General features: G+C 39.4%; 1 protein-coding gene across 5 annotated transcripts; it reads left to right on the top strand.

The window, feature by feature from the left end:
* Nucleotides 1-85: 85 nt before the first annotated feature.
* On the top strand, nt 86-27,154 carry CASP8AP2 (caspase 8 associated protein 2). Of its 5 annotated transcripts, XR_012586290.1 has the most exons (11): nt 972-1,055; nt 2,128-2,203; nt 3,341-3,421; nt 5,271-5,371; nt 6,535-6,609; nt 7,814-7,929; nt 10,498-13,034; nt 15,559-18,520; nt 20,336-20,435; nt 21,759-21,912; nt 24,960-27,154. XR_012586290.1 is itself a non-coding variant. In XM_074581128.1 (10 exons), the coding sequence occupies exons 2-10, from the start codon at nt 2,155-2,157 to the stop codon at nt 21,813-21,815; spliced, it is 6,078 nt and encodes a 2,025-aa protein (XP_074437229.1). In that variant the 5' UTR covers nt 86-632; nt 2,128-2,154; the 3' UTR covers nt 21,816-24,771. The 5 variants fall into 5 exon arrangements, 4 of the variants coding, with proteins under 4 accessions (XP_074437229.1, XP_074437228.1, XP_074437230.1 ...); XM_074581128.1 differs by lacking the exons at nt 972-1,055; nt 24,960-27,154 and adding an exon at nt 86-632 and having other exon boundaries at nt 21,759-24,771; XM_074581127.1 differs by lacking the exon at nt 24,960-27,154 and having other exon boundaries at nt 21,759-24,771.
* The last annotated feature ends 104 nt before the right edge of the window (nt 27,155-27,258 follow it).

Below are 27,258 nucleotides of genomic sequence, written 5' to 3'. Positions count from 1 at the left end.
GCTGACGTGACGGCGACCCGTGTTAAACTACATCTCCCAGCATACCGCGCGCGGCGCATGGCCACCGGGGCAATGGGGCGGCCCCGGTGCATGCCGGGAGATGTAGTCTCGTAAGGGCCGCCCCTTAAGGCGGGGGATGGCTGCGCTCGGGAGTGGTGCCCACCTCTCCCCACTCTCTGCCGGGGCTGGAAGCTCGCGTGTGCGGGGGCTGCTTTTGCCGCGTCCTCGCCCCATTTCTCACTCCCCACGGAGGTAACTGCCGTCGCCGCGGCGGGCTCGCACAGGGGTCAAGGGTCACCAGCCCCTCGGCTGTCCCCGGGGCCTCTCACATCTGGGCCACGGCCCCAGGTCAGCGTCCTGACCGAGGGCGAGCGCGGGTGGTGACGAACCCGAACAGGTGGTTCAGGCTCAGCAGGAAGGAGGCCGGCGCCTCCCCAACTCCCCCGGCCGCCCGCAGCTAGCTCCTGACCGAGCCCGAGCGCCCATCTAACGCACTGACAAAGTTTCCGGCCGGCTTCGACAGCAGGCGCCGGGATTAACCCTTGGACTTCCCGGGGGAGCCGCAGGAGCCGCCCCACGACCACCCCCACCGCAGCAGCGGGGCGCGGCCTTCCGCGCCCGACTCGCACCAGGTGAGCTAGCGGGCCGCTCCAGTAGCGGCGCCGTTCAAGGCGGCCCCGGCGGCCTCACCCTCTCCCCTTCCCACCTGCCGTAACCTTCACAGGCGGGCAGGGCAGGGCCGGGCCGGGCCGGCCGCGGCACCGGGCCGGCAGCTGAGGCGGGGGGGGGGGCGGGGCCGGGGGCGCGCGGGCGGCGGAGGGTGAGGCGCAGCCGCCTCGCGCTCCCGGCTTTGGCGCCAACCGCTTCAGGCCGTGGGGCGGGCTTTGCCGACGTCGCGGCCGAGGACGCGCCGTGCGTCTGCCGCTATTGGCTGGCCGCCGCCGGGAGCCCCGAGCCCCGCCCACCCCCTCGGCGCCCCGGCCTGCGGGACCAAGTGGCGGCGGCGGCGACCTGCGGGGTGTCGCGGGCCGGGGGTGGCGCGCCGCAGCTGGCCGGTGGGTGAGGGCCGTAGGTCGCGCTGGACCTGCCGAGCGGGGCCTTCCTCCTCCTGCCCCTTCCCTCCATCCTCCGCTGGCCCGGCGTGGGGCTCGGCGCCGCCTGGCCCCGCGCGGTGCCTCTCCCCTCCCCCATCACCCCTGCGCGGGTCCCCCGGCCCGGCCTGGCCTGCCCCGGGCTCACCCGCCGCTCGGCTCGCCGGTGCGGGGTGCCGCCCGTGGGGCGCAGCTGGGGTGCTGCTCCTGGGCCGCCATCGACGTCTCTCCCGCCCCGACCCCCGAGAGGTGCTGGGCTCTTCCGCCGTGACAGGAATTGGGGTGGGCGGGAGGGTGAGGCCTGGAGAACCGGTGAGGGCCGCCGCCTCTGAACCGGCAGGCTGCTGCTGCTCAGCGCCGGTCGGTGCCTCTGCTTGCCCCGGCACCGGGTCGCCTCCCGTGCTCCGCTTCTCCTCGGAGGCGGTGCCTGGGCATTGGAGGCTGCTGCCCTCGCTTCAGAGGTGCTTGTGTGCCAGTGCCACAAACGTGTGTGCTTGTAAAGTCATTCTGCAATGTGTTGCAGTGGATACCGTGCGTCCTGTGGCCAAGCGTGGTCCTGTGGGCGAGCACCACTATATGCCTTGGCGGGCAAAATGTTTCTTGGCTGTTACCACTCGTTATTGGTGTGGCTGGTGGTGTCAGACAGGGGAAACTTGCTCCTAAATAGTCAGCAGGGAAGAAATCAGAATTATCAAATCAGATTATTTTAACTGGTTAATATATACATTCACAGAATGCAGTGTTTCAAACCAAAATTTCTTTATAGGAACTTTATTTGAAACATACAAATAAAAGATGCAGCTGAATATCTTCAGGATGCTTATTTACAGGACATAATTTCTTACTTTTCATGATAGAGCTCTATGTTTGTTACCTTGACGTAAGAGTTTTCTCATTCTAGTGTTGGATTTTGTCAAAGAGCAAGAGCCACAGGTAGCTCAGGTGTAACTGACTTATTTCAAGGTGCTTCTGTTTTATGATGTTGTTGTGAAGCTGTCAGTTAATCTCTTGTCTTTCCTCTGATATTTACTCATAGATGGGGAAGCCATAGGGAGTTTGTATCATGGCAACAGATGAGGATGGACTGGGACTGTTTGATATCCGCTACAGTGGTAAGATCTGTTGGATTACTTTCTGCTTTGCAGTGAAATAATACAAGCAGTCTTAAGAAAATAAATAGGTCCAAAACCAACTTAGAAAACAAAATGGAAACAATTTAAGTTGGGACAAATACTGATAAGCTTCAACTGTAATTAAATCTGTGGCACGTTATTGGTGTAAGCTATTAGTAAGTAGTATGGATAGTATTACTATCCATTAGTAAGTTTGGATTTTAAACCATAACTGTGTACTTTGGATTTCTAGTATGTTTTCAGAGGATGGCTGGAACTGGCCTCTCCCCTGTGTTTTACAGTGTGTAATATAACCTTCACTGTATCCTAATGAAGCGTATATTTGGACAGGTGAGGAGGTTTGTTCCTCTGTTTGATATTTGTAAGAGCAAATGTGCTATCATCTGGTATAGTACCAGCAATCAAAGCACTCTAATGTTATTTCTAGTTCCACAGTTGATTGATCTGACACGTTTGTGATATTCCGAGCCTCAGAAGGACTGTGGATGTTGATATTTTTCTTTATTGTAAAAATATTTCTTGCAGAACTGGGGAGAGTCACACAGAAGAGATGAGAGTGATAAGAGACATTGGAAAAAGACGTGAAGAGAGACTGAGGAGTTTTAGATTAGAATACTTTTACAGAACCAGTTAGTATGTGAATAGGTGGCAATACTAAAGCAAATTCTTTTAATTATGGTACAGACTGTTACAGTACTTAATGTTTAGTGAGAAATGTTTCTTTCAACCATAGTGGTTTTATCATACTAATTCTTTTATTCTTGTTAATGAGTTGTCTAACTTTTGTATTTAATGTATGCTAGAAAACAGTTTCAAATCCAGATCAAGTTGACTTAGTTCATAATTTTAAGTTTTGTTTGTACTTAAAGCCGTATAATTTGCTTCATGCACAGTTCTTGTAATATTTAGGAATTGATCTTACAAGACTGTCCTTGCTCCCTAGTGACTAAAGAGCTTTCCTCCACAGTAGCAGTAGCTCGCTGGGTAAAATTCCCCTGTCTTTTACTAGTCTACTAGTCTGTCCTACTACTTCTACTATTCTCTACTGGTTTAAGATCATAGAGGTTGGAGTTTACTAAATGTTTACTTTGGCCTTTTTTTTTCTTTTTGCTTTAGCTGAAGCTTCACCCTTCAAGGAAGGTGATGAGAGCTCAGTGGATATTTACGATGGCTTGGACAATGGTTTGACGGTTCCTGGTAGGTAGCTTGTGTCTTGCTACTTGGCTTGGAGCATTACAGAGTCTTTGGCTTCTTAGGCTGGTTTCAAGTAAAACAACACTTAACTTTAAGTTTACGTTTAGCTGGTGTAACATATGCTTCAGTGAGCAACTTGTTTAAATTCAAGACATGTATGTTACGCTCTGTATAAATACACCAGAGAATTCTTAAATCTGTTAGCTGAATGATTATATGGTAGTTTTCATGTGATACTGGCTATTTTAAGAGACTTAAGCATATAAAGGGGTGCAGAGAAACTTCAGATATTCTATCTATGCCTTGATGTGGAACATTTTACCTTGGAAAAAGCACCTTTATTTTGTTGTTTTTAAATAGCTTCAGGACCAGAACCAACAGTCATTGATCACTAAATCCCCAGTGAGAGCTCCAAAACATACTTTCTGTGTGATACAGTACGTTCAGTACATCCTCTTAACTTTTGTTACTTCTCAATAATTTCACATGCTAATGTGAATTAATGTAAATTAATTTCCTTTTTTAACTTCTTTGAAGGTAAGAAAGAAATGGACCCAGCACGTGTTCTTTTTTAGGAGTCTTAACTGTAGTATTTCATGAAATACTGTTTCTAGTAGTAGAAACAAGTTTTAGTAGAGACAAGGGTTTCTCTACTGACCTTACTACTGTAAGGCCAATGAACTTTTATGGAAGGGCTATACTATATCCTACAGACATAAAACATCTATACATCTTTTTCTCTCTTTCCATTTTGTATTTGTTACAGCATATAACAGTATTCTCTAAGTCTGTATCTGACATCCTGAGACACATTGTTTAATAAAGGTAATAGATGCAAGGAAGAATAATTTAGAACAAACATTTTATATAGTCTAGCTCTGAGGGATTTTTTTTTTTTTAATTTAGAAAGAGGATTGGTGAGGTTTTTGCTATATGCAGATAAGGTGTTATTTGCACGTTGTCTTGCATTGTCTTAATACTCTTTGCATTATGGTTTTGTCCAAAGGATTGAGCGCAGCTTTGATAGCTAACCTCATTTATTTATCTGCAAATGAGTCTGTATTTCAGAGGTGTTGTAAGTCAGGTCCTGTCAGTAATGAGTATTTGATGAACAATTGCACAGGTTGATTAGAGGAAAAAGCACAGTTATCTAAATAATTGGGGTGCTTGGGTATTGGGTTGGTTTTCGGTTTTGTTTCATTTCTTTGGAATTTAGCTAGGGAGTTTATGTTTGTGAGGGAATATAAAGCAGCAAAGAACATTTATTCAACACAAGAAGCGTGGTATTCAACCCCATACCAACTCTACGGTAATTCCATTTGATTCTGATCAGCTGATCTGTGTTTGTGAATGTGTAGGTCATTGGCATCTGAGTATTCCTTTTCTCAATATTTTTTTTTCATCTGACCAAAAGCTGAGAGAATTATAGGATGCGCATATTTATTCTGACTTTCTGCTATCTATTGGCCCTGGAACTGTGGAACCTCAGATCATTGCTAAGATGTATCCCTTCTTGCTTTTTAAATTAGGTGGATTTATTGCAAGTTAGCTGTCTTTTGACTTAAATCAACTCATTAGGCAGTCATAAAATGCACCCATCTTTGTTGTTAGGTGTCCTGTCCCATTTATTTATTTGTTTTTCTTACACAGTGTTTTCAGTTCAACTTTAATTTTCATCATTACCTTTTATGTCAATGTAAACTGGATCAAGTATTTCCAATAAAACTAGCATAAATGTTGAAATTCCGGATAGTAACTTCTCCAGTTGAGTTCATGTGTTTTCCTCAGTGACACAATGCAACCTGGCTAGAAAAATACCATTTTCTCTATGTAATTGATTTTCTTTCTATAGACAATTCTGCTCCAAATTCTACACCAGGTGGAAACAGCTTAAATTTATTTGATGAGATATTAATTGAAGAAGGGACTGCAAAAGAAGCATCCTACAATGAGGTGCGTATTAATGTGAGAAAAATAATTCTGGTGTTTGAGTTTCTTTTTTCTTCCAATTTTTCATGTGTAAAGTGCAAATAATGTTGTCAGTATGTTCACATTATTGAAGAAACAGGGAAACTGTTTTAAAACGAAGTTAAAATGAGAGCGTGGTAATAAACTGTTATGTCAACAAGTTTCTCAGAATAAGTGGATCTCTCACTCTGTGACATGGTCTGTTCTCATTTAATGTCCTTTGCATGTGGTTCATGTATCAGCTGCATTATGGGAAAATGTACCGTAATTTCCTTCTACTTAAATATCTGTTCAGATGTCTGATACAAAGCTAGTCTTGATATTTCTCCCAATGCGTTTTACCAGACTAAAGCAGATAGGTCATGGATTAATCTTGCGTGTCATTAAATTTTGCCCTTGAGACTGAAGACCACCATGCAGTAGATAACTGCTTCTAACAAATCAGTGGAACACTTACCCATGTAGCATCACCTGTCCTGGTCCATAAGACACATCTTAACTACAAACTTGAGATTTGGAGTAAAAGGGACAGAGATCCACAGATATAATGCACTATAGAAGAAGCAGGAGCAAAACCTCCAGGAGTCTACTAAGTGATGAAAATGTCACTTTGAAAGCAGTTGACTGTCAAGTATGACAACAGGGAAGCTGTCCATTCTTCTGTGAAAGTTTAATTGCCATCTGCTTCTAAAAAAGGGCTCATGCCAAATGTATTTTAATTATTTTTGTGATCTCAACAGGGGCATGTCCTTTATAGTCCAGGTTTGTTTGTAGTAACTTTTTGTTGTGTTTTTTCTTACCTGTTTTGTATTATATAAAATCTGACAAACAAGTCCCCATCTGTAAGGCTCTGAGAACTCCTGTCCCTTGAAAATCATGTTTTTAATTTCACAATACTATGGCTTCCTTTTACTCTCTAGTCTAGTACTGTTGAGCAAGCACACATAAGACTTCCTCTTATCTGAGTGTTTGTGACGTTTTAGAGACTTGAATGCCTGTTGGAGCATATTGAAGCTTTTTGTTTTAATACGGCATTAATATGTTACTTTTGGAAAAAAGCAGAACTTCATAATATAAATTACCGTGTTAACTAACTAACTGTGTAATTAAGTCCACTTCAGTGCTGTGAATTCTTCTCTCTCTGACAGTTACAGGCAGAATATGGAAAATGTCAGCAGCAAATTAAAGAGTTGATGAAGAAATTTAAGGAAATACAGGCACAGGTACTGTAGTTCGAAGGGCAACACTGTCAAGATTTATATAAAGCAAACTGAATGTTCCTTTGAGAGAGAGTTAAATTCATATGCTTTCTAGAATTAATCCATCACGTGGATGATTTATAAAGCACCTCTGTAGGTGCTAGGAGCTTGTTCTGCCTAGGATAGTTGCCAAGGTATTCTACTGACAAAATCAGTAGGTAAATTGCCTTGTTTCACTACGTTGCGTGCAGTAAGACTTTAGTTGCTTAAAAGCTAACTTCTGTCTCCTTAATTAGAAAATAAACATGTTGAGTAGTTTTCAGAAAGGTATCCAGTTCTCTTGTGTTTTGTTGGTTTTTTTTAAATACGTCTTTAATACATTATGGAGAGGGTTGCAAAGGTACCTGAGCTGTCATTAGAACTGGAAGAGGATGTCTGCAACGCTTTGAGCATAGTGCCATTTTGATAAGGCTGAACTACTCTTTAACTTGAGCTAGTACCCCATGCTGTGCCATTCTGTATAGTTAGGTTTTCTTGGGCAATACTGCAACATGCTCTACTGTGTGTTACAAATAGGTGCCAAAAGTTCCATGCTTTGGAATGGTAAGCACCTTCTGCCCTGTGACACTTCCATATTTTTTTTTGCAAAACTTGTCTGCCTTTCTGAGCAGGTTTTGCTGAGGGCAATTACTAAGAGAGGCGGCTATCTCTGGGATTGACAGGGTTCTAGAACGTCGTATCTAGAAATGTTAGAATGATAGAGCACCTAAAGTTGGTTTTGATACCTTGAAAAAATACAATTATCCTCTTTGAAAGCGCTTAAATGCTACATCTCTCATTTGACACAGTGACCAGGAAAGCAATAAACTGAGTAAAAGAATGAAGCAAAGGGGTGGATTACTGTTTTTTAGCTCTATGGTTACTTGGTTTATGGCGTATTTCAGTTTTAATGAATTGTATGCTTAAAACATCTTAAATAATTAAACAGGACCATAAACACAAGGGATGTTTTTTAAAAAAACAAAAAACCAACAACTTTGGATCTCACTAATTAAAACTTAATTCTGACTTCTCCAAAACAGTTTCTGTATGTTCTGTTGTCAGTTTACATGTGATAGGACTTTTTCAAAGTTGTCTTGCACTGTTTTTCATTACATGTTTGGATACCCAAGCTAATTCTCGTTTTTTCTCTCTCTTGCTCTCTTTTTTTTGTATATACTTAAAATAGAATGTCATTCTGCAGAATGAAAACCAAGCTCTCAAAAAGAATATTTCAGCACTTATCAAAACAGCAAGAGTGGAAATTAACCGTAAAGATGAAGAAATCAGTAATCTCCATCAAAGGTACAACTAGACAGTGGAACCAAAACCATGCTTTTTGTCTGTTCATGTTTATATACTTGTAAGAAACTTCTGTGTGTATTTTAAGTAAAAACAATGAAGAAAATCATTACTTAGTAAATAATTGTTTGTGTGGTTTAGTACTGGTACAATAACACGAAATAGATATGTATCTCCTTTGCTTGTTGAGGTCTTCGCTTTTTAATTAAGAAAACGGGGAATCCAAAGGGTGACCATTTGCCTGAATTCTATTTTTGTTTTTGTTTAATCACCCATTCCTGGTGGGTTATCTAACAATCTTGCATATTTCAAAGCAAATATTATCTTACACAGTTCAGCTTCAGAATTACTCTATTTTATGGTCTCAGACATGAATTCCATCGAACTTTTCAGACAACAAATGAAACTAAATAAAGAGACTGTATAATGTTTTCATGGCAAGATATGGAAGCCCTGTCTCCGAGGGTGGGGGATAGCAGCTAGAGAATTTTGGTAATTTCTGTATACTGCTAATCTTACTGCAAGGAGCTGAAAATATTAAAGTATAGATGGGAGAATAGCTGAGTTTAGGGTTTCTGAACTGCTTGAAACCAGAGCAGGGGTCCAAGATTCAGGACCCCTAGCTTATCACAATGTCACCTGCTTATCACTTGTGTGACATCAGCCACATCATTGGTTTGTTTGTGTTTCAGTTTGACTACTTGATATTTTCTTGCACCAAAAGGTGTCATAAAGACAAAGGTTCATTTGACGTTACTGTGCTAGAGTCTATATGCATATTAACTATGCAATTATTTTTTTCTAAATACTGAAAATTACCAGATATGATCTGATGGAAGTCAAGAGCTTTTAACGTATGTAATTCTTTCAGTTGATTTTGACATGATAGCTGTCATTTTCACACCTTTGAGTGTAGTATTCTGGGTTTTAAATTAAATTGTTTGAAAAGTATTTTCTAGTTTTGAATACTCGCCCTCATTAAAGATTTTACAAACTTTGTTGCCATATCTTCTGATGGTGATGAAAACTTATGAACAAGGTATTTGATCTAGGTATTTAGAGTCATCCATTACGGAAAATTGTCATGAAAGTGGCACTTTGAAGTCTTAGAAGCATGCCTTGTCTGCTGCACGGTGTCTAATAAGTTGGCTCATCTTATTCGATCTACCTGTCTGTAAAGACTACTTCAAAGATAATATCTTTGAGGGAAATAGTGCTTACTTCAAAAAACAAACTAAAAGAAACCAAACAAAAACAAACTAAAAAAAACCCAAACCCCACTTGGATACAATTACATTCATCACACAAGTATGCAGATTTAATAGGCAGCCTAAAGCACAGCAAAAACTTGTCAGTATAGTTCAAAATTAAACAGAAACATAGGAAAGGGTTTTGGATTACAAGAGCTACAGCATTGTTTTAGTTCAATGTTCAGTTCACATCACAACGTCACATTTTTGGGGTGGAGCCAGTTGTATAAGCTGGTCATTACATATTTAAATTTACTGTATCGGCGCATAGGAAGTGTTCAGTTTTATAAAGCAAAACCAACTGCATTTTGTATTGGAGATAAATGTGTAATTATTTTATACTTGCACTGATTCCTTACAGATGGATACTGAATCGACATAGAATTTCAGGCCAAAAACAAATGTCGGCGTGTAGTAGCCCCTTCATCCTTGACTCTCTAAAAGCAGCCATACATTTGGTGGTTGCTGTCATCATTTGTTGGCATGACTTTTAGTTCTGTTTACTTCTGCATTTGTTAGACACAATCATTCGTTTGAGATGGTGGAGCATATTTAAGAAGGTTGCCATTGCCTTTAACCATGTAATTTTAATGAAATGTTTTGTTGAATATGGCAGCAAAGTGTCTGTTTGGGTTTTTTTTTTTTGTTGGTTTGTTGTATTTTTTTCTGATGAGATAACTTTGAGTTCTATCAGTAATGAGTAAGAGTTCAGGTCATAGAGGTTACATGTGCCCTTTTTAATTTTTTTTTTTCTTTTATTATGATGACCTTGCAGCAGTAGCATGTGGCCTTGGTGAGGCTTGATTATTGTAATTTACTAGTTGTTTTCTGCAGCTTGCAGCAAGTTCCAGGCGTGGTAGCTTATTTGCTTATTGGGTAAAGTAAGCACAGTCACATTATGGTTGCCAGTTTACCAAATAATGAATTATTAAATTGCTCTTTTTTTATTATTTTTTTTTTAATCCCTAGTGCTGTAAAGAATAACTTTATGTTTTTCCTAGAGGAAGGCTCTCTTTATTGTTGGACAATGAAATAGTAATTTGAATTACTAAAATTATTAATTAGACCCAGTATGGTGTTTTTCCACAGATCTTGCTTTTTCTTTAGATGGATTTCATATGGAAAATACGTATACAGATTATATTCTTTTAATGTGTGCTAATGGAAATTACTTAACTTCTAGTTTTATCCCACATCAACTTGAAGCTGAAAGAAAGTATTGAAAAATACTGAGAGAGATACGGATCAATTGCAATTTGGCTTGAGTTACGTTTAAATAAATTTCAAAACTAACATGACTTTTTTTTCATTTTGTATACAGGCTGTCGGAATTTCCCAGTCATCGAAGTAGCTTCACCAGAACATACCTTCCAGGATCAACTAACGGAAGGTGCTCTGAGATGTGTAAAACGAAAGATTCCAAATTCAGATCTTCTGACTTAGGTGACAGTATAAAGGTGGAGCATAGAATGAAAAATGACTGTTCAAAAGATACATACCACAGTTACTCGTCTCATAATATGGACAATGGGAAGTCTAGCTCGGAAAAAAGAAACACTCCATATTTACTGAGATACCCTCCTGAAGAGCTCTGCAACAATGGTACTCATACGTGTCTACCAAACTATGACCATAGTTCCAACAAGGATAACAGAAAGGAAAGAAAAGAAAGTAAAAGTAATGAACAGTATAGTAGGGGGAATGTCAACAAATACAAGAGAGAAGTACATCAGAGCACCGGAAACAATGCTAACTGTAACAATGGTGACAGTGAAGAGGGGAATTCAGATCCTCAGCAAAAGCTGAGAACCCTTTCAGAGAAGCCTAGTAAAAATGAGTCACAACAAAAAAGTCAGAATGTAAAACTCAAATGCAGTCCAAGTGTAGAAAGAAGAGTAGAAAGGGGTGTTTCTTCCTGGGAGAAACAACCTACCAGTAAAGACAGATTTCAAACAAGAGGTGAATTGTATGCTGATGAGAGATCACAAAATTTATCTAAAAAAGATATTAAAACACACGATAAAGATGAAAAAAACGCTGGCCAAAAAAATAAACCAAATGAAAAGCTACAAGAGCAACCAAGGAGGTCTGGTAGAGGGAGTAGTCCACACTCAAAGAGTGAACATTCAAAAAGTCTTCATGAATCACGTAAATGTCGCGTGGAAGAGTCTAGAAAAGGAAGAGACATTGACTGCAAGAGAGAAAGGGGAACAAATGATCATACTTCTCGAGAGGGAAGGACTTCACCTTCTAATTCCAACAGCAGAGAGCATAAATACGCACGCTTGAAGGAAAGTAGTAGTAGATACGAATGGGAAACGGCACATTCCAAATCAGAAAGGCACAGAACTGAAGAAAAAAGGAAAAGAGAAAGAGATAATCAGGATGAAAATAGGCATTTTAGAAATGAAAGAAAAATCACAAAAGAGATTTCTCACCAATCTGGAAAAGAATCCAAGAAAGGTACAGATCTTACAAAAAGTGAGAGAAACAAGTCCTATAAGCTAGAAGAAACATACAGAGTAGCAGATAGCTTAAAAGACCACAAAATACCCAAAACTAAAGATGATCACACTGGGACAAAAAGCAAAGACTTAAAACTTAGCTTTATGGAAAAGCTAAATTTGACTCTTTCTCCTGCTAAGAAGCAATGTCTCTCTCCAACAGATGAACTTAAAACACCCTCCGAAAAGGCCACTGAGGAGGGAAGTACAGAGTTCATGCTGCAGGCAGAACTGTTAGATTCTGCCCAGCCTGTTAAGTGTGGTCCTGCAGAGCAAGCTAATTCAACAGTACGAGTTCTGGACAGTGCAACTCAAAGCGACACGGAACCAGCACTGCTTATTTCTGTCAATTCTGAAAGTGAAGCCTTGAAAGTAGCAGCAGCAGATCCAGCGCAGTCTGAAGAATTGCCAGCAGTGGCAACTGATGAAATGAGCTCAGAAACCTTACCAGAAGTAGAAGTGGGTCAGGTGCAGGCCCAAGCCTTGCCAGTGGCAGCAGAGGTACTGGTTCCTGGTGAGATACAGGCTGAAACATTGTCAGAAGCAGCAGAGGCTTGTGATCTGGTTGAATCGGAAGCCTCAGCAACAGCAGCTGCAGCGGCGGATCTGAATTGCCCTGAGTCTTTGCCCCTGGAGGTGTCAGAGAGTGTGGTGGAGTGTGAAAACTTGCCTGTGACAGTGGGTGAGATGCAGGATGATAATGTACCAGCAGCAGAAGTGGCACAATCTGAACCTGCCAGTGAAAGTATGGGAGCCCTTCCAGAGTCAGCAGCAGAGAAGAAAGAGGAAGATAAACTATGGCTAGCTGCTGACATAGGAAGCTCAGCAGAGCAATGTGGCTCTCAAAACCTTGTCTTAGATGTCTCGGAAGCCAAAAGTTCTGGTGACCTGCAGTCCTGTGACGTCACGAGTGATATTAATGAAACAAAACCAGACTCTTTAATGGAAGTAGTGAAGGATGGTGATCACTTGGCTGCAGAAAACATTGAGTGTCCTGTTGAGAAAAAGGGTATCTGTGAAGTGAATATGAGTACATCTCAGTCACTTGACAGAACTATGTTAACTGATAAGGATGAACCATTAGTTGACCAGAATGCATGTGATCTGGAGCCAGACCTAACTGAAGTCAGTACGGCAGCATCTTCTTTTAGTGGTGAGATTTGTCCTAGAACTAAAGAGAGAGAAACGAACCCAGTTCCTGTTGATGATGACAGCTCAATACTGAGCATTGATCTCAATCACTTGAGGTATATTCCAAAGGCCATCAGCCCGCTGAACAGTCCAGTGCGCCCTTTGGCTAAAGCACTTAAGATGGAAAGTCCCTGCAAAGGTCTTGTGAAGAGTTATAACAAAGGTATTTGCATACATATATTCTAATTTCTTTTCTACATAAAAGCTTAGAAGATCCATTCATGGAAAGCAGAAATGACTTAACGGCTTTCTCAAAAATATAAGTTGTTTCTTCTTAAGCTGTATAAGTCTCAGTGGTCCTTTTTGTTTGTAGTGGAAGCATTTAACAGTGCAGCCAAGATTGTAGCCAATTAAGCATTAGTGCTGTAAAAATTGGAGTTTGTCCCTACTGACAGATGAGTGGTTGAAATAAGAGTTACGTACTAACTTCTAAAAAAAATAATACTTATAGGTTTCTTAATTGCAGTTAGTTCTGACTAGATCTCATTAGGTTTTTCTATGAAATTGTAGAGGCGAAAGTTACTTAGGATCATATTCTTTCATGTATTTATTTGTGAGGAAGCTGGAGAGATTACCCGAGACTTAATTTCTAGGAATGTCAGCTAAGAGAAGACTGTGTGCTCCATCTGAATTAATTTCAGTGTGAAATTTTATATATAACTTACAACTGGGTCAGTGGGGAAAAAAGTAGAACAAATAGACCATTAGTATTTATCATTAATGAAGTTAGTGATAACTCCTAAATAAGATGTCAGGGAGATAACATACAATGACAACACTCACAGGAAGAGAAAGTAGGTGAGCCAAAGTTTACATCTTTTACTTGTGTGAATTTAACTCTTCCTTTAATGTTCAGATGCAATTAATAAGAAGTTTTCTTGGAAATTTAGATTTCCGACTAGAAGAGGAATCGTAGAGTGGCATTTAAATCCTTTTTTTCTTTGTGTTTTGGAGCATAATCCTTATGTCTTTTTGCAAAGATCAGTGTGATATACTCTGGAGTTCTGTCTCTTGTGCTTGAGACAGTTATTCTCTTAAGTGTGAATTCCTTTAGCAGTTTATATTTCATTCCTACAGTAGTTTATATTCTCTGAAATATCTGGGGGGACATCAGAGCTTTGGGATCAGAATAGATGAACATCAAATAAAAGTAGTTTTCTAATTTTGTAGTGTTTCCCTGAGTTACTTATTAGAGGAATCCGTCCTGTCCAGAACTTGCTACTGAATTCCAAAGCAGTGATTTTCATCTCTGAAGTTAGATGCCTAGTTGTCTTTGTGTTCTGACTAAAGACAGGCATGCCAAATGTTCTGCATCTGTTAAATTGACAGGAGGCTTTATTTTCTCTTGGCCTTGAAGTTTAGTACTCGCCTTTCTACTGTTCCGCAGGACAGGTGTACATATATTAATACTTTATTTTGAGCACTTTCATTTTATGCTTTGGTTTGTCAAAATATTGAAGTGGTTAGTTTGAGAAGGCATCGATCCTTGTAAAACTGAAATTTGGGATTGAATATGGTTTTGCTCCTGTAGAATCTGTATAAAGTAAACATTTTCAACTGGTGCTTTAAAGTGTTAATCATCAGTTCATTTTCTATGGAGATCAATTTAGATATGATCTTTTATGAAATTAAATGTTTGTTAGAGGTCATTAAGCAGTCTAATCTATGTGCGATTGAACATTAGAGTGTTTTATTAACGAGTGCCCAGCAAGCCTAAAATTAACTCTAAATCTCGTTAATCAATATATATGCGCTTCAGTGTAATTTTTGTACAATGGAAATGAGCTTGCCTTTTCGTCTTTTGTAACATGCTGCTTTGTAGCTAACTGCTTATTTTTTCTTAACAAAATAGCATTTGGTTTGAATTCTAAATAATGATTAAATACATATTTAATGATATCTCAAAAATATAAAACATTTAATACGCTTATTTGTGAGGCAGAGTAAGGCGTATTACATTTGGCAGAACTTTAGCTTTTCCTCTTGCATATCTCATTTCTGTCATTCAGGAACTTGAACTGGAGACTTTCTCCAAAATTTCTAAGAAAAGTTTTTTATGCTGTTGTGCATAGTTACAGTGCTGGTAATCTTAAATGCATCAAAAACTGAAATAGGATTTTTTTTCATGTGTGCGGTGCCTAGTACTCTTTTTTTATTTAGTAAGTCAGCTTATTGAAAGACTCAAAGAACCTTTTTATCAGCCCTTCAAGAAATAATTGAATGCAAACATTAATAGGTCATTTGTTCCTCTCATTTTGTTTTCATTGTGAAACTGTTAAAAGCAAAGCCACCTATTGTACGTAAATGTTAGTCCATATTGAGGTTAAAGCATAAATCTGGCTTGTACAGTGTTTAGAAAACTTGTTAAAGTAGATGGAAAGAAGTTCAAAACTGATGGAAACTGAGATTTTTCTGTTTTCAATGGATGTATTTGTGAGATCAGTCACATTTTTGGTGAAATGTTGAGGTCTGATTTGCCCTTTGAAGCTCAGAAAAATCCCTTAAACTAGCAGCTACTAAAGCAAACCATCCACACTTGTTAAGCCCAGACTTCTTGAGTTATCATTGGCAGTTTCAAACAATTCCGAACAGTCACTTTACGGAAGAGAATCTTCCATTTTTTTCTGAAAAAGTCTGTGTATAATTGCATTCTTTATGGTGATTAGCAAACTGTTTTCTCTTTATAGACTTAATTCCTGAAAGTACGGTTGTCGTCTGTCCCTCAAAGAATTTGTCAAAGGAGGTAAACAAAGAAAATCAAAAGCCACTTAGCATGTCTGATGAACACTTAGAGGTTGAGTCCCAGCTGAGCGTCTCTTCAGATGAAATAGAGGAAGGAGAAATCATAAGTAGTGATGAAGATGAAGAAAAATCTAAACCAGAAAGAGGCTCCGAAAATACAAAAAAGTCAGGGCCAAAAGCTTCTCCTGAGCCACGAAATTTGACCAGCAGTCCGCAGAATCAAAATAGCAAAACTGTGCATTGCAACGAAGATAATGGGAAATTTGTTTCTGTGAAAGTAAGTACAAAGAAGAACAGAGAGAGGCATAAAAATCAGACTTTCAGATCTTCGAAGGACACGAAGAAAAATAAAACTGTGAGCATTGCTTGTCTTGAAAAAATAGTTCATGTTACTGTTGAACCTTCAAATGTACAAGAAATCATGCAGATGTTAAGAGCTATACGAAAACAGATGAGGAAAAATTATATGAAGTTCAAGGTGCACTTCCCAGTTCAGCATTTTCACAGAATTATAGAATCTGGTATCATAAATTTTACATCATTGATAAAATACTTGAACTTTTCCAAGATGTCTACATTAGGTGATACATTAAAATTGAATATCTGTGATATTATAGAGTCTAAACTTAAGCAAGTTAAAAAGAATGCAATAGTGGACCGTCTCTTTGAACAACAAGTATCAGATATGAAAAAGCAGTTATGGAAATTTGTAGATGAACAGCTTGATTACTTATTTGAAAAGATAAGGAGAATTATAATAAAACTATGTGATATGGGAAATGTGGGAAATCAGAGTGAAGAAGGGAAGTTTGAGAGAGCAGGAAAGCAAAAACACAAGATCAGTCATAAAAATGACGTGCAAAGATCTAGAAAAAAGTCCCTGAAAGCCACATCTCAAAAGCCTGAAGAATATATCCTTTCGAAGCAAATTGTGGATTATCAACGACCTAAGTGTCACCATGAGAAAAATAAAACGGATCCACCAAAAACTGCCTTTACAAAATGTCTTAACTCCATTGATAACACGAGGAATTCCCAAACCAAAGTGCCCCTCTCTAAAGAGAATAATTTGCAAGGCCCTCTCACGCCACTGAAGGGTGTAAAATATGAAAAGGAAGGATTCCAGCTATCCAGAGATGCTAACAAGTCTGATCTTAGTTATGAGCTTCTCACGGAACAACAAGCATCCAGTCTTACATTTAACCTTGTAAGCGATGCTCAAATGGGTGAAATTTTCAAAAGCTTATTGCAAGGTTCTGATCTCTTGGAAAAAAATGGTGGCAATATTGACAGAAATGAGTGGGAATTCAGAACTCCAGAAAAACAATATTTAGACAGTCATAAATGCAGAGGTAATGCTGCTGGATTGGTGCAAGAGATTGCTCCAAAGGAGGCTTGTGTGGAATCTCAACCAGTAGAGGATATTAACTGGCCTGTTGTTTCACCTGTAAGCGCTCCCTCTTTAGCATCGAGGCTTCAGATGTCTGTTGATCCAGATGTACTAGACGAAAGCTGTATGTTTGAGGTTCCTACGAATGCAGCTTTGTGCAAAGAAGATGAATGCAGTTTACAAAAGAATAAATCACTTGCTTCTTCTATCCTCCTTGAAGATTTAGCTGTTTCCTTAACTATTCCATCACCTTTGAAATCAGATGCTCACCTCAGCTTCCTAAAACATGAGAATAATTCTAGCTCAACTCCCGAAGGTGTTCTCAGCGCACATTACAGCGAAGATGCGCTTCTTGAGGAGGAGGATGCCACTGAACAAGACATACATCTGGCTTTGGAATCTGATAACTCAAGCAGTAAATCGAGTTGTTCTTCATCATGGACAAGCCGGCCTGTTGCTCCCGGTTTTCAGTGTCGCCCCAGCCTACCAATGCAAGCAGTAATCATGGAGAAATCCAATGATCATTTTATTGTAAAGATTAGGCGTGCAGTGCCTTGTACTTCACCAGCATCTGATCAGGTGGCTTCAGTGAAGGAGGGGTGGGCATCCTCAACCAAGATGGAAAAAGAAGAAATGAGAAGTGAGGAAAAAGAAAGGGGCAGTCAGAGTGCCACAGCAGCCACTGTGCAAGAAACTGTCAAACCAGATGTGGTTAAGTCGGATCAGTTGCCTCATGTCGGCACTGGACAAGAACAAAATCCTACCTTACCTCAGCCGCTAAAGGAGTCGCATAATAGTATTGGAAAGGAAGAAACTCCTGGAATGCTTGGACCCTGTAGAAAATCTTCAGACATAGAGAGCCATGACACTGAAAGTCCACATGAAGGCTCTGAACAATCTCAGGCACACAAATTGAAAGAATCTGAGAACATAAATGAAATGGGTGTTAGATCTCAAGCTTCTTTTCCTGCTGGATGCCGTATAGAGTCATACATAGACTTAACAGATGATATTGTTAGTGAAACTTCATGTCATGCAGTGGAATCCACTGCAAATAACAGTACTCAGGAAACTTCTACGGGAAACTCAGAAATCAGTGATAAAAAGGACGAACTGGAAGAGTGCTCTGATACACTTATAGACTTAACAGAAGAGGTTTCCAATGAGACTGTAGCAGGAGAATCTAATCTTGAAATAAAATCCACTTCAAATACTGATGTAAGATGCCAGATAAATATAGATGATAAAACTAGTAAAAAAAGGAAAAAGGAGGCTGTCAGAGAGAATTCCAACTCAAAGAGGCAACGAAAAGAAACTGAATCAGCAGATGAAGGGAGCAATGCAAGTGATGTGAAGTCTGAAGAGGTAAATTCAGCACCCAAACAATGTCCTAATAAGAAGGATGAGTTGCAGCAGAACAAAGACTCTTCTCCTTTGGCTTCATCTGCATCATCACCTAGTCTGTATGCCAAAAACATCATTAAAAAGAAGGGAGAAGTAGTAGTTTCCTGGACAAGGTAATTTGTGATTTGATCTGTTTGATTGTTTTAGGCTTTTTTTAAACTACGTGATATACTGAAAAGTGCGAAGAAAAGCTAATGGCTGAAGTTATTTGGTCGCTCTACATCCTTCTGTAAACGGTGTGGTGGGAACCTCCTTCTATCTGTGCAGGATGGCTTTATGAGATTGGTGCCTTCTCTTAGAGTACCACTGAAAGGTGCCAAAGTCTATTTTATCCTTTTTCTATAACAGTTGTCCAGGGGAAAACAAACTTAAGAGATGAACTGATTTCATGTAGTCCTGTTAGCAGCATTTGGAAGAGAACAATTTTTGTTCAGTTCTTAGGTAGGTTAAATCAGATTTGCCTTAAAGAAGATGACTTCCATATGTCATAGCTAATTCCATCACTCACCCAGATCTCCCAAAACAAGACTACTTTTTGATTTTGTTTTTAAAGCTTATATGCTAAGGTAACAAGACCTACTATATTGCACTGTCTGTAATTTTTGTTTCCCCTGCCCATTTCCTTTCCTATCCAAAAATTCCAGTCAGGCTTGGTAGGGAATGGAGGTCTTCGGTGTTCCTACAAGGCCTGACTAGGTAAAGGAGAGCAGCTAAAGATTTACCCCGCTGAGAGAAGGCGTGATAGCAAACAGTTTTCTGTTTTGGGGTCTATGCTGCTCAATCTGCAGAAATGTACTAGTCAACCATTCAGACCATATATTCCAGTTAGTAAGATGTGGGTGACAAATGAGGTGACTGTATGTGTCAAAGATACGTGCAAAATTATTGTGGTGTATTCCTACTCTTATGAAACTATAGTTAGCAGGTTTTGCTCTTCTTGCTACAACTTCATGCTATCAACACTTTGTAACACTTTATAAAGCTTCTAAAATTTTCAGGACAGATTTTCTGAACTACAGTTCAGATATAAAGTAAGTTTCTAGGTAACATTTTAAAAGAAAATCAACTCTTTCGTGGAAAAAAGACTGCAAAGCTAATACAACTTTTAATATGCAAACCAATGAGATAGGAAGAGATTATTACAGTTGTTCTTAGGAATATGACTGGGTTTTCTGTGTCACAGTCTTTGTCCATCTTTGAACTATGCCTAAAAAAAATTCTATTTAAATAACTAGTCATTACATTTTTCTTTGAAATAGAGGAAACTAAATATAATTTATTGGAATATGTCAGGTTTCAACCAAAGATACATAGGAGCTACTGTATAATGACTGTCTACGTACATTTTACATATAGCTGAATTCATTAATGAGACAAACAGCAAATTAGTGACACACTTAAGAACAGACTTCTGGTCCTTTATTCTCATGTGAACAGTAGATGTGCTCTGAGTATGTTTGATATATTAAGCCCTTTACGGAAGTCAAATTCTTCTCTGTTTAATCTTTGAATGTCAGTGGGCCTTAGGTGAAAGCTGCTGCCCAGCCATGCAAACTGAGGCAAGTCCTCCTAGAACTGCTGGCCCCTGTTGAATTTATGAGTTCTTTTCAATTCAAGTTTAAATGTCTGCTTTAGAAGCTTAAAACTCTTTTTGATGACTTTGTTTTGGGGCTAACTGGTTTAATAATCTTGCCCTTCCTGATAGGGTAGGATCATCTCCACTACCACTTGTTTGTACTGACGCTGTTACTCTGTGCTGGTAGAGGGGAGGATCCTCCATAAGTTAGTTGCTGCCATTTGAGCTCATGTTATGTCATTTGGAAATTTTCAGAATTGTATATATGCCTGTATGTACTTTTTTTGTTTGTTTGTGTGCATGTGCACATATATATATGTATTAATGTTTTAAAAATGCATTTTTGCTATAGAAATGACGACCGAGAAATTTTACTGGAATGTCAGAGAAAAGGACCGTCGAGCAAAACCTTTGTTTCCTTAGCCACTAGGCTGAACAAAAGCCCGAATCAAGTAGGTGCCATCATTCTTGTATTTGATAACAACTATGTTGTTACATCTATGATTGCAGTTGAACAAAAACCTTTGGAGAGCTTCTGCTAATTTGGAGTTGTTTTTTCCTCATGTCTTTTGTTGGGGGGTTCTCGAAAAAAGAATTCTCTCAGTTGTTACCTTTTAAAAGTATACATTATGGCAATATTGCGGTCCAGGTATTCTTCAGTACCTGTTTGATTGGTACCTTGAAACTGCTGTGTCCACTCGTAAGCCAGGGAGAACAGGATTGTTTCTATTGTCGAATCAGTACTCAGATAAAGAAAGGCAATGTGGAAAGACCCAAAGCCTATGCACACATTTAATAAATTAGAAAAGCATTAAAATTAGAGCTGGAAAAAAATACCAAGATTTTGCAGAACTGATGTTTTTCATGAAAATGTTTCCTTTTTTCTTTCACTTCTTAATTAAGAAACTTCAAAAGACACAGATGTCAAATTGATGCAGAATATTTCCAGAGGTTTGCGTATAACTTTGTACTTGTCTTGAGTTGCTATCTTAATGTCTATCCTGCAAACCTAAAAAAGGGAGAAACACCCATTTGACTAAGTTAGGAAATCCTGTGTGCTCAAGATTTGGCTTTTAGGATCTTGTGTTATATGGTTACAGAGTCTTTGTGGTGTTTAGAAGCTGTTGCGGTGGATAACACAGTTTTATCTGTGTTTTTATGCCACTCTTCCCAGTTAGCTATTTGGTGGATGGTAGATAAGCTACAGCAATATTCATATGGCAATAAGAAAAACTAACACAAGTGAATGAGGTTGCTATATATGCTGTAGCTATGCTCAATGAAAAGCTGCTTGGCTCTCGTCTACAGACCAATTTTGTAAAATCCCTAGTAGGCAGATTACTCCATGATGAGACATAAATACCTGAAGCAACGGTTGTACAAGAGAGTAGAAAATAACCAATAAACTGTGCTTTTTGTGGAGTAAAAAATAAACTTTTGTCCTCACAGTTATACATGGCAAAATTCAAGTCTTAACAGATTTTTTTTTTTCCTCCTTGTTGTAAGGAAACCTGTGTTAAACCAGTAGTTGGCTCTAGCTCTCTCTGATTAACCTGGAGGCTATTTCAGATGTCAAAGGTATAAGAAGACTTCCTACATCCAGTTAACTTCATTAATGGTGCTCCTAAAATTCTCCCACTTAAACTTATTGGAAGCAAATAAAAAACATAATAGTGGTCTATTGAAAAAAAACTTAATGCTGTCAGATCAGTCTGTCTTGGTAGTTATGGAAATCTGGGGCCGCAATGATATGTCTTTTTTTTGTCCTCCATTAGGTTGCAGAAAGATTCAAGCAATTAATGAAGCTGTTCAAGAAATCCAAGTGCAAGTAAACTTACTATGAAGTTGCTTCATGGTTACACAGGGTTTAGCTGTTACCAGCAGCGAGGGACTACAACCACTGCCTCCATGTGATGGGATTAGTGGGAGGTATCCAAGTCAGAATACTAAGCTTGGTAAATCTGATGCACTGTTAGTTATTTACTTGCCTGTTCATGTTTCCTCTAAAGTGCTTTATCAAAATAGCACAGAGGGAATTTAACAAACTGGCTAGGAAAGAACAGGCACGTACAAATGGAGCAGTATCATTTCAAGGGGGTGACATCTTGGTTGGTTAAATGTGTTCTATAAGCAAAGTGAAAAATGGTGCCTCTTGCTTAACTTGTCAGAAGTACTGCGTATGGTGATGTCACACTGTGATTTTAAAAAGTAAGAGTGCTTTGGAATCCATTTGGTAGATAATCCTGGAAAATGGCAGGTACGTCATCTTGGTTACCTTGAACCATATTTTAAGAAGTTAGGCCTTTTTCTTTTAAAATATGGCAGGGCAATGATAGCAATGATTCCAAAAGCTGCTTATCTAGTAATTGCATTCTGGTGGTGACGAATGGGTGGTTCTTGCTGCTTTGTCAGTTACTCATAGTGGGTTTCAAGGATAGAATCTGGCACTGAGTGTAGGGTTTGTCTTCAACTTTAAGCACATTATCTAAGCCATTTCTTAATGACTCCAGTGTTCAGCAGAGAGATGAATGAATTTCTCTATGAGGGTGCCCATCTATCATCATCAACAATGGAGAAAATCTAAGCCAATTGTCTACTCTAGACCCCTAGCTTTCTGATTTTTGAAGTCAAATAAAATGAGTCCCAGCCTTTGTGAGAGAGTGAAGCCAGTCAATAATGCAGTGACCAATTTTTTGGTTTCTTTTAAATTGTGAAGTGCTGTAACGAGTAAATGAGTATTCATTTACAAAGAACTGTCTTGTAGTTAAAACAGTTTTCCAGTTCTGATGATATTTAAAAAGATTTAGTATTGAATTTTGAATAGTTGGGGGGGGGGTGTCCATGAAAAATGTATTGGAATTTTTTTCAATTTTGCTTTTTTCTTCGGAAAAGGCTAATATGTTTTTTCTGCTCCAGATTACCTCTGGGAAAGGTACTTAATTTAGGTCTTCAACATAATGAACATTCTGCTTTGTTTAAAAAAAAAAATTCACAAATTATTTTCTTTTTAAAATTAATTTAGAAACAGACCTTTACGGTTTCATACAGTGTGACTTTATACTTACTAACCAGGAGAAAAACTTTTCTGTAAAAACAAGCAGTTTCAAAAGCTTGTCAACTTGGCATGTTTTGACAGCAATTGTATCTATCTTTACAAATTGTTTAGTACATTAGAAATTCATTATGTTCTATTTTAAAGAACTCTTATAACTGCTTCCAGTTTTACTAGTATGTACTAAAAGTGTGTATATATATGTATACACACGCACACATCTCATATATATTGCTGCTTTATCCCAAATTTCTGAAAAGCTTTTCTTTTTTTTTTTTTTTTTTTTTTTTCCTTTCCCCCTAAGAAACATTCCTGGAAATTGCCCAGGTTTCTGTATTATGACTTCATTGATGTTTGAGATTTTATTCTTAATTGAGGACCACAATTGCTGTAGTTTTTATTCAGTCAGAACATCTGCTGAGTTTAGTTAGACTTCATTTAAGAGGCCACCTAAGTGCATTGCCTTTCAACTTGGATTAAATTGGCGCTTTTTTTTTTTTTTTAGAGTCCAATGACCACTTCTTCACTTTCAGCATAATGGTTTTTCGCTCCCTCTCCCAACTAGTGGGACAGACTTCTCATTCTAATAAACCATCAGATAATTTGTCAGTGATGTTGCCACTGGCACCTTTGGAGTATAGTAAACGTGACCTATGGAATGGGTTGTCACGCTGCCAACCACTGCATCGTCCTCCTTTTAGGCAGTGCTCTGGAAACTGTTGCAAGGAATGACTTGAGTAGATGTTGATGTCAGTTCTGGCAGTCTTCCATCTTATGTGCTGGCTTCTAAAACGCTGGCTTTTGATGATCAAGTGTCACCTTCCATGCTACGCTGACAGCACCTAGTGATTTCAGGGGGTGATTGGTATATCCCACCCATGCTTTTTATTAACAAATATTTGTGACAATTGTTTACTTATTGGAGATTTAAATCTCACTGAATCTGTTCTCAGAGTAGTCAGTTTGCAGAGTAGCATTTATGTTTGTGGAAAAATTAAACTCTACTAAGAGTATTCTTTTAACCATATCCTTAAGAGATCAGAACATGCACAGTACTGAAAGCACTGAGGGAAGTGGCTTCTCTCCACTTTAAGTGTTTCCTCTCTGTCTCAAAAAAGCAGACAGTATTTTATTACAAAGTTGTTTATTCCTTGTCTGTGTTTATTTACTTCCTTATCTGTACAGGTGATGGGGGGTCGGGCTTGACTGTTTTGGTTCTAACTTGGATTCCTTTTTTTGTAAATTATGAAACTTTTTTTAATGTTCTGTCTATTGTAAGTATGTGTACAGGTTCCTACGTGGTCATGTAAAATATCTGATGTGTGTATATATATAAATATATGTATAAAAATAGAGAGAGCTTTGTTTAGCCAAAGATGATTTTTTTAACTATATAAAACTCCAGGTTTATTTTGTATAAACTAAATAGTTTGCTTACTGTAAGAGTAATGCAAAAAATAAAACTGTAAAATTCACACACATATGTTCTTGTTAAACAAAGGTTGGCTTGGAGTGGTTTTATACCATTGTTTGTAATTTATTTCTCCAACAAGAATTTTGATACATATATGCAAAATGTACTGTATGTAAATCTACACTCTTATTTGTGAAACCTCAGGTAAATGAAAACATTTTTTTAGAACTGTTGGATGGTGGCTTGACAACTACAAATGCTGTGAAGCAGCATTAAAATTGACTTCTGTTAGTTTGTATAAACGAGTAGCTATGTTGATGTTCTGGCCAATAAACACGGAAGTAATTGGCTGCTGCTCTGATGCAATTACTGCTCTGAATGCAAACTGCTTATTTCTTAGTGGACGTCACTGGATCAGAAATTGGACAATTTCACAAACTACAGAAAAAAACTTTAAACCACCCATGAATTAGAACCGACAACTTTCCTCTTTTTTTTTTTTTCTTCTAGGAACACTGGGTTAGTGTTGAGTGGAATATTACAAAGGAGAAAGACCTTTTTGTATCCAAGGCTTTTCATTGGAAGAATGTAGCTGGCCACCCTTTCAGAGTCTTACTCCAATTTGATATTGAAGAACAGGTTGGCTTCCATGCAACTCTTATGTTTTTACAGGATTCAGTTTAAAAGTTCTTAATGGACGTGAGTATTGGAAAATTTTCCAAAGTGGAAATTCGGAGAGCAGTATTTATGGAGATGTGCATAATAGTGAAATCGTAGAGCATGGAGTATTGAATTTTGAGGGATTCTCTCTAAGGTCTATTGCCAGCTAACTGTCTCCATACAATAGTTGACTGCACTAAAGGCATTTCCCTTAGGTGTCAATCCAGCAACCCATAGCCATTTCCATTAAGTCTTTCCTCTAATTGTCTTCACTCTAAAACCAGCTGCAGAATAATCTTCAGCAATTTATCTTCATGAAGGGAGGCAGGGGTAATAAAGTGTGCCAAGAAACAGGTATAAGGATTTCTTAGAAGAATCTATGAAATCAATCAAGAGGCGTTTTGGGAGCAAAATTGGCATTGATAGGAAAGATGGATATTGTTTCAGCGGTGGCTGGCACATCCTGTCCTATCAGAGTTTGAAAGTATTGTACTGTGCCACCAAAGGCAAACCCATCTGAGTCACAAGATGGATTATATGAGGAATAAAACAAGCAGAGAAATACTTTAACAGAAAGGAACTTGCATGGCTCTTGTTAAACCAAAGAGGCCCATGGTTTGAATCTGCCAACTGGAACACAGTTGTCCATATTATTAAATTAATTAGTGTGGTCTTTGATAATTAGCACAGTCCAAAACTGTGCAGCTATCCTTCAGGCAGTTTAGACAGCTGCATGGAGCAGGGGCGGGGCTCAGTAGGCAGTTTGGATGTGGACATCCTGGTGGGGGCATCCAAGGGTGTAGCTGTGCCAGTGAGGGCTGCAAAGATGGCCCTGGCCTGTTTTATTTCATCTGTCATTCGTTTTAGTGGTCAGCCCAACCCAAACAATAACAAAAGGTAAGGCTGCCGCCTTCTTCCTGTGAAAGTAACTTGCCTCACAAGGAGCACGTCTGGTACCAGTAATGTTAGTCTGTAGTAAAATGGAAAAAATCAGCAAGTTTAAGTGAGGTGGCCTTTTTACTAAACCAGGGGGTTTCTCACCAGTCGGACTACACTGTACATGCAGTGGTTTTGGCTAAAGGTGGGTTAAATTCTGCAGTCTCATCCTGGCATTTCAGTGTGCTTCTTCCTGAATTGCTTCAGCCGCAGCCAGTTGTCCAGCTCACTGTTCTACATGTATTGGCTCCAGAGTTCTATGACGGGTTCAATGAGATGGCAGAAAGCATGTGCTCTTTGAAGTTTTGACCCTGTAAATGTTAGCTGTTTTGAATATCAGAATAGTAATACATTAATACAAGGAAATGCTACTGTCTGTGTTGTACAAAGATTACAATTAGTTCCCACATACATCTTTTTCTCGTTTTCAAATCTGAATCCCTGACATGAGAATATCAAAAGCTGCAATGCTATAAAAGGTGTATTTGGATCTATTTTGAGAACTTATTTTGTAATAGCTGCCACTTATGATTTAGGTGCTGTCACTGGCAAGACAGAGTAAACACCCCGTACTGGATTTGGATACTGGGGTTGGAAGAACCATCAACGTTAGAACTTCTATCCTGCCTGGTTGACTCTGACTCCTGCCCTAGCACTATGTTCCCTGAGCCCCCAGTGCCCAGCAGGGAGGTCACAGGATCAGAATGGTCTAGGTTGGAAAGGACCTTTAAGACCGTCGAGTCCAACCATCAACCTAACACTGCCAAAACCACCAGGCCACTGCTGGTCCAGGAATCACAGAATCCCAGAATCTTCATGGTTGGAAAGGACACTTAAGATCATCGAGTCCAACCAAACAACCTACAATCTCTGCCACTAGAGCATGCCCTGAAGTGCCACATCTAGACATTTCTTAAATACCTCTAGGGATGGTGACTCAACCACCTCCCTGGGCAGCCTGTTCCGCTGCCTGACCACTCTTTCAGTAAAGTCATTCTTCCTAATATCTAATCTAAACCTCCCCTGCCACAACTTCAGACCATTTCCTCTGGTCCTGTCATTATTCACCTGGGAGAAGAGGCCAACACCCACTTCTCTCCAACCTCCTTTCAGGTAGCTGTAGAGGGCAATGAGGTCTCCCCTCAGCCTCCTCTTCTCCAAGCTAAACATGCCCAGCTCCCTCAGCCTCTCCTCATAGGACCTGGTCTCCAGA

The sequence above is a fragment of the Larus michahellis genome, chromosome 3 (genome assembly GCF_964199755.1).
Source record: "Larus michahellis chromosome 3, bLarMic1.1, whole genome shotgun sequence".
Lineage (NCBI taxonomy): Eukaryota > Metazoa > Chordata > Aves > Charadriiformes > Laridae > Larus > Larus michahellis.
The sequence above is the reverse complement of the archived record's forward strand: the minus strand, read 5'-3'. Positions and strand labels throughout refer to the sequence as shown.

What these genes read in the sequence shown, in the direction of transcription:
- CASP8AP2 (XM_074581128.1), top strand. Translation starts at nt 2,155, where the DNA reads ATGGCAACAGATGAGGATGGACTGGGACTGTTTGATATCCGCTACAGT. An exon ending in GTAGTAGTTTCCTGGACAAG is followed by an intron (nt 18,521 to 20,335) that starts GTAATTTGTGAT and finishes TTTTTGCTATAG; the next exon opens with AAATGACGACCGAGAAATTT. An exon ending in TGAACAAAAGCCCGAATCAA is followed by an intron (nt 20,436 to 21,758) that starts GTAGGTGCCATC and finishes GTCCTCCATTAG; the next exon opens with GTTGCAGAAAGATTCAAGCA.